This window comes from Ylistrum balloti, unplaced genomic scaffold (assembly GCF_031769215.1).
Source record: "Ylistrum balloti isolate Yb309-2 unplaced genomic scaffold, AGI_CSIRO_Ybal_v1 Utg370190, whole genome shotgun sequence".
Taxonomy (NCBI): domain Eukaryota; kingdom Metazoa; phylum Mollusca; class Bivalvia; order Pectinida; family Pectinidae; genus Ylistrum; species Ylistrum balloti.
The window spans coordinates 103319-110654 of NW_026782170.1; the positions used below are offsets into that span (position 1 = coordinate 103319).

At 39.5% G+C, this 7336-nt stretch overlaps 1 protein-coding gene across 1 annotated transcript; it reads left to right on the forward strand.

Annotated features, from left to right (window-relative positions):
* The first annotated feature begins 262 nt into the window (after window positions 1-262).
* LOC132551251 (uncharacterized) lies at window positions 263-6682 on the forward strand. The gene is made up of 2 exons (XM_060215365.1): window positions 263-574; window positions 4659-6682. The coding sequence occupies exons 1-2, from the start codon at window positions 514-516 to the stop codon at window positions 5063-5065; spliced, it is 468 nt and encodes a 155-aa protein (XP_060071348.1). The 5' UTR covers window positions 263-513; the 3' UTR covers window positions 5066-6682.
* Window positions 6683-7336: the final 654 nt, after the last annotated feature.

Genomic DNA, 7336 nt, shown 5'->3' on the forward strand with positions numbered 1-7336 from the left:
GCTGATTACGTACACAGGTCCGTAAACACTAGCGCCATACGCCGGATCGGCTTACTTTCAAAGGGGTCTGATTTTTATTAATGGCTAGGCACGCGTTCAGAGGTCTATTTTAAAGTGTTCTCTTTCCAGAACGGTACACATCGTTAATTACACTTGCTCTGATTGGCTGAGTGATTTTGATTGACATACTATCATGCGTTTATCTGTAACATAGAGAAAGTCCACATTTTATAGTATATATATAGCCCAACACAACATCAGTTTTATACTTGACTTCGACGCGCTTCCTTCGAGGTTCAAAAAACTTGGCAAAACTGTTTGGTATAGCGCAATCAGCTGGGAGCTGTTTACATGTGTATGTAGGTGTGTACGCGTAGTGTTAACCCACCTTACTACGAGGTAACACACTAAAGACGCTAACTTACTACACATTACTACACCGTCGTGTAGAGCACAAACACTTATTGTACAAACTTGTGACTGAAAAACGGAGACTTCATAAAAATTGTAAAAATGGACGTTAAAATTGTTTTCTGGATCGGCTTCCTGTCCACATGCATGGTAACGTCAACAGGTAAATATTTACGTTTACATATCTCGCCAAACAATCATTTTAAGTCATTAAAAGTTATTCAGTTGAGCAGTGAAAATGACGAAACGCATTTCAAAAGATCTTCATAGGTTAGATGAACTTATCTCTAAATGAGTTCCAAACGAATGGTAATACTTTGTAATGCGTGTCCAGAAACTGTGTTGTGAAAGCTGCTTGAAAGGTGACAGATAAATCGGACAATAGCCGTACAGAGAGCGGTTAAGTAAACATCAACTATTTCATTCTTGTCATCATTGCTTCGAAAAGAATAGTCAGAATACAGAACTTCACATTAACATCAAATAACTCATGCTTATTGCTGCAAACTTGCGAATCTTGCTTGAGCACATCTTAAATTGGTAAAGGAGCACTGTGGTAATGTTATTTGCAAAAGATTGTACTGGACATCAAATCGTTGAACAAAGTTCTCCATGTCATAGATATTTATTGTTTTAGAAAAGAAATCGTGCATAAATAACGTATCTACGGTGTGTAGGGCCGAACATTGGCGAGAAATATTTGGCACTCTGTAAAGTAGCAGGTAGTTGTTGGCATGAATACCAACGTTCTGGTGTGTACTCTAGGCAAACGTTATGATGACCCATAAAATTGGATGTAGGAAGACTAGGAATAACACAACGCGTCACTGAAAACAATAACATTGTTTGGAATGTACTGGGAGATTATGTAACACACACGTTTTGTCATTAAGGCACATTACGCGCCCGAGAAAGTGGTGGTACTGGTGTATTAGGTCAGTGATGAGGACGCCGTAGCCTTCCTAGTAGGTCAGCGCTACTCCACGCGCCATACTAATCCAATTACTGACACTAATTAAGCATGTGGCAGTATGTATATATATATTTAGTATGCGTGATTGTAGTAGGGTCGTGTTTACCTTCGCACACGTGGCGATATCTGCAGCGTACCAATAATTCACGGTTGGTAACCGTTTTAATTACAATGATCAATTACACTACGTCATGAGTCGTATTGGAATCACGTGAGCCACGCGTACGAACACCTGATTTTTTTCATTCAATAGGTATGATATTCTATCCGTGGCGCCATAGAACAGACATGGTACGATCCATTCACAATTAACTGCAATCAAAGTGTATACGAACATTCCATTGGTCAAGTGATATCAAAACATGCTCGGACCATAAACACGCTGATGTTGTTTTCATTGGCCATTTTTTTCATGTAAGGCCAACATCCGATTGTACGTTCTAAACATTGAAACCTGAAAAAATGTGATGGAAAGTTTCGATTAAAGTTCACAACACTAAAGCTTATCGTAACATTGTAAGCCAAACATGTCAGCGTACCTGGGCCATCGTGACGTAAACATAGTACGATCTCAATCAAGCAAAACCGCTTACGACTTGACTCGTGAAATCGCAGAGCACATTAGACTAGCTTCTATTTTTAGAGTATTTTTGGCACACGCGTTAAAATACATATATACTGACACCAGAGTTGACTGAAGGTTGCTCGCTGTGTTTGATCAGGCTGTAAGGCGAGGTGACCCCTCTATTTAATCTGGTGTTACTAGATAGAAGGCAGGACATTACCACACTAATTTACCATAACTTCCAAAGGAGAAACAGCTGGGGAACCGAATGGTATATGGGACCTTTAATCTCTGCTGTACCATCCTTACTGATATCTATCAACTAAATTATAAATATAGATCAACATATTTCCATTCGCTATATACAATATCGTTCGTTACCTTTCTTTATTTTATTGTTTTCATCTCTGATTGTCTCCTTACTGAATCAGAATGGGGAGAAAACCTATATTCGAAGCGACAGCTTATCGTGGCGTCAAATCTAGCTGGACTTTTAAAGTCCCGTACCACGTTAATCTTTACCACTGTGACCTAACCACGGTATATACCATGTATCTATCTATAACTACATCCGTGGGGAGTTAAGTCCCGTACCACGTAAATCTGTATTACTCTAACTTACAGTCTCTCTATCATTATAACTACATCCGTGGGGAGTTAAGTCCCGTACCACGTAAATCTGTATTACTCTAACTTACAGTCTCTCTATCATTATAACTACATCCGTGGGGAGTTAAGTCCCGTACCACGTAAATCTGTATTACTCTAACTTACAGTCTCTCTATCATTATAACTACATCCGTGTAGAGTTAAGCCCCGTACCACGTAAATCTGTATTACTCTAACTTACAGTCTCTCTATCATTATAACTACATCCTTGGGGAGTTAAGTCCCGTACCACGTAAATCTGTATTACTCTAACTTACAGCCTCTCTATCATTATAACTACATCCTTGGGGAGTTAAGTCCCGTACCACGTAAATCTGTATTACTCTAACTTACAGTCTCTCTATCATTATAACTACATCCGTGGGGAGTTAAGTCCCGTACCACGTAAATCTGTATTACTCTAACTTACAGTCTCTCTATCATTGTAACTACATCCGTGAAGAGTTAAGCCCCATGACACGTAAACCTGTATTACTCTAACTTACAGTCTCTCTATCATTATAACTACATCCGTGGGGAGTTAAGTCCCGTACCACGTAAATCTGTATTACTCTAACTTACAGTCTCTCTATCATTATAACTACATCCTTGGGGAGTTAAGTCCCGTACCACGTAAATCTGTATTACTCTAACTTACAGTCTCTCTATCATTATAACTACATCCGTGGGGAGTTAAGTCCCGTACCACGTAAATCTGTATTACTCTCACTTACAGTCTCTCTATCATTATAACTACATCCGTGTAGAGTTAAGCCCCGTACCACGTAAACCTGTATTGCTCTAACTTACAGTCTCTCTATCATTATAACTACATCCGTGTAGAGTTAAGCCCCGTACCACGTAAATCTGTATTACTCTAACTTACAGTCTCTCTATCATTATAACTACATCCGTGTAGAGTTAAGCCCCGTACCACGTAAACCTGTATTGCTCTAACTTACAGTCTCTCTATCATTATAACTACATCCGTGGGGAGTTAAGTCCCGTACCACGTAAATCTGTATTACTCTAACTTACAGTCTCTCTATCATTACAACTACATCCGTGGGGAGTAAAGCCCCATGACACGTAAACCTGTGTTACTCTAACTTACATTCTATCATTATAACAACACCAGTGGGGAGTTAAGTCCCGTACCATTTAAACCTGTATTAGTCTAACTTACAGTATTTTAACTATATATCTATCTACATGCGTGGGAAGTTTAAGTCTTGTCCAACATTAACGTTATCACAATAACTATATGCCTCCAATTGCTTTACACAGACGAAGCCAATAACGTGACGATTCTCGGGCTAAGATCACTCCTGTTGTTACCGGATGGAGTCTGGGATTGTTTGTTCCACTGACCTACTAGATGTTGTTCATTACCCCCATATGTGTCAAACATTACATAAATACACACGAAACGACACTTTCACATGAACTCTGCCTGAAATTCAGTAACAAATGTCAACAGTTGGTTAAAACGTGATTCACTTTGGGGATTGTTCTCATCACCATACACGCAGTAAACAACACAGTGGTAGGTTTGTTATCAGGAACAATAACCTGGAAATCAGGGTGGTATCGAGATATTGGACGATCTCATTAAGAGCGACGATCCAGTTATAAGGATTTTAACGATTTCACAATGAAAACGCGAGAAAATTTAAGAACACACGGCAAAATATTAAAGAAATTAATAAACAGTCCTGTTTTCTCAAAAATGGTAAACACGTGACAATTGGACCAATCGCATGGAAGAATAGATAAGTTTAGGTTGTGGTTAAAATAGAGGTAACATGACAGTTGTTTTACAATAGATCCACAATAATCCGGACGCCGAGAGTCCGCAAATCTGGACTGAATTATTGTGTTTCTTCCAGCCAAGTTCGTGTTTTTTCAAACAGTTAGAATGATGAATTGATGCAGCGGGAGTTTAAACATTTAGTCATTGTAGTAGAAACGTGGATATCATTAAGGTTGAGTTAATCTTGGCTGGTGACACGACAAGCATCCATAACTTCAATATAATATACTTTTTTTTTCTCTTCACAGTTGACTCCGTTATTCCAGACTACCTGCTTGAACGAGCGATTATTGAACCACGTCCTCGACGCAAGGTTTTCCGTGCCACACACAAGAAGTGCTGCAAAATCGGCGTCCGTACAGCGAAGAAAAAATTATCCTGTACAGTGGATTTAGCAGTAAGAAACAATAACTTTGTCATCACCCGTTTAAAAACATCAGGTTCAAATTCTGAAGTAAGGAAATATGGGCAGAATCTTACGAAAAAGATAAACTCATGCGGAGCAGCAGGTTTTGGTAAAGTTTTTGAAAAATGCTGTAAATATCGAGAAGACTACAGGAAGTCACTGCAAAGGTGCAAAGAGATATACCGGAAGCGAGCTGATAAGCGGAAGTGCAGACGGGACGTGAAACGACGCCACTTGAGTTACTTATGAGCGAACAAATGACGAATAGAATGAAAGCTCTCATGGGATATGCACAGCGCCTTGTCATCGGAGACAAGAGAGAATGAAGTATGTCCTAGATTAAAACTCGGCTGGTCGACAAAATGCAAAAGAACAATGATAGTCGCGCTCGGACGTGATATCGAAGCTCGGATATGGTCAGGACCAAAACCGTTTTGGAATGTTTGTGGGAACGTTTGTCTGGTCATATAATTTGAGGGTAGTTCTTTGCAGTGCGCTCTTGACAAAAGATAAAACGTTCCGAAACGTGTTTGCTCATGGGTGCAGCACTGATGTTATATACATGTTGTTAATCATTTCGTGTATTCTATATACATAGATCATTCGACCGTTAGGACGAGGCATGCTTTCTTAGTCGCCTATAGATATTGTGGGTCTTTGGTGTAAGCGTATAATACCATCCTACACCACGAGTGTTAGAAATATGCTGTTGACTCACATCTATCATGACAACTTGTGGAGGTGTGAGTGTTCTACTGACACTGTGACAATTCCTTGTCTGTGGGGTCACTAGAGTCGCCGATATTTGTAGAATTTTCAATGTTATCAGATTTTCCATCACAGATTGTTCAACTGGAACCCTATCATAGACCTGTACATGTTACTGACATGTACGGTCTCCGAATTACTAGTCTCTGGTGTCACAAAAGTTTCATTTTGTTAGTTTTGTGTCGACGGTTAATATCCAAGTGTCTTTAGAGGGCGGGGGTTACACTGTATATCCGAGTATCTTTCGGATATAGTTTTCTGACGTATGTTCTGGTGTCTTTGACGAGCGGGGTAAGTTTTCTTACATATGTTCAAGTGTCTTTGGGAGGCGGGTTTATTTTTCCTACATATGTCGAAGTGTCTTTGACGGACGGGGTTAAGTTTTCGTACATGTATTTAAGTGACTTTAACGGGCGGGGTTAGTTTTCTGATGTTTATCCAAGTTTCTTTGATGGGCGGGGCTATTTTCTTACTAATATACAGGTATCTTTGCTGGTTTGTGATAAATTTCTGACATAAATCCATGTGTATTTGATGGATGGAGTTAGTTATCTTACATGTGACCAAATGTCTGACGGACGAGGTAAGTTTCTCATACAGATCCACATGTCTTTGACATGCGAATTAGCTTTCCGACACACTACTATCTGTCTTTGACAGGCGAGTTTAGCTTTCCGACACACAACTATCTGTCTTTGACAGGCGAGTTTAGCTTTCCGACACACAACTATCTGTCTTTGACAGGCGACTTAGCTTTCCGACACACAACTATCTGTCTTTGACAGGCGACTTAGCTTTCCGACACACAACTATCTGTCTTTGACAGGCGAGTTTAGCTTTCCGACACACAACTATCTGTCTTTGACAGGTGAGCTTAGTTACATGACGTATTCTTGTTTCGTCGACGAACCGGATGTGAGTTAGTCTAAGGGGAATGCACGTGCGTTCGGAGAGCGAAGTGACAGATTCATGAATAGAATTTTCTGACCATTAACATGTATACATTGGTAAGTCTAAAGCTCTGCCTTCTCTGTTTGTCTCAAGTATTTTTGAAAAAAAATGAAGTATACTGTTAGTATGTACTGTCAAATGGAGCGGAAGATGAAGGTGGGTGGGAGGGGTTGGGGTGGGCGGGGCAGGCATACAGAGGAACTGTTCTTGACCTAATATTTTTATACCCACTCACCTTCTCACGGAGTGTAAGGAAAACGTATAACGGTATGTGTGAACGGACTTTTCATTATCATAACGGGCTGGTCATGAACGGTGAGAGTGAAATAATACACTGATGTCGTTTTCTGATCTCCACGCACAAAGAATTCCTGTTTATTTTTAGGAGATATTGAACTATTATATACATAATTATATAAGCATATTAATATGTATTATAAATCCGAGGCAAAGGTAGAATCTGTCATTGTGTTGTTAATCATTCAGACTATTATTTTTTTTCGTATTATGATATGCGTTTTATTTTTACAAATAAACAAATGAATTCCATTAAGAGAAACTGTCAATATGATGTTCGATTTAATTTTGTCAGATTTGTCGGATTTGTGAGCCTTTGTCACAGCGCCGCTTCCGTCGTACGTAAGCATCTTCTTATCCGAAGCGAGTAATCGAATCACAACCAAAACACGTATAATGTATCGTTTAGGTAGAAGAATCAAACCCAGTTTGTTGGACAAGGTATCTTATGGTAAGTAAAGGTCTGGTATAATCTAAATGGGGTCTATTAGAGGGATACATATA

Excerpts from the sequence above, each read along its gene's own strand:
- LOC132551251 (XM_060215365.1), top strand. The coding sequence starts at position 514 with ATGGACGTTAAAATTGTTTTCTGGATCGGCTTCCTGTCCACATGCATG. Across the intron at positions 575-4,658 it reads ATGCATGGTAACGTCAACAG|TTGACTCCGTTATTCCAGAC; the intron begins GTAAATATTTAC and ends TTCTCTTCACAG.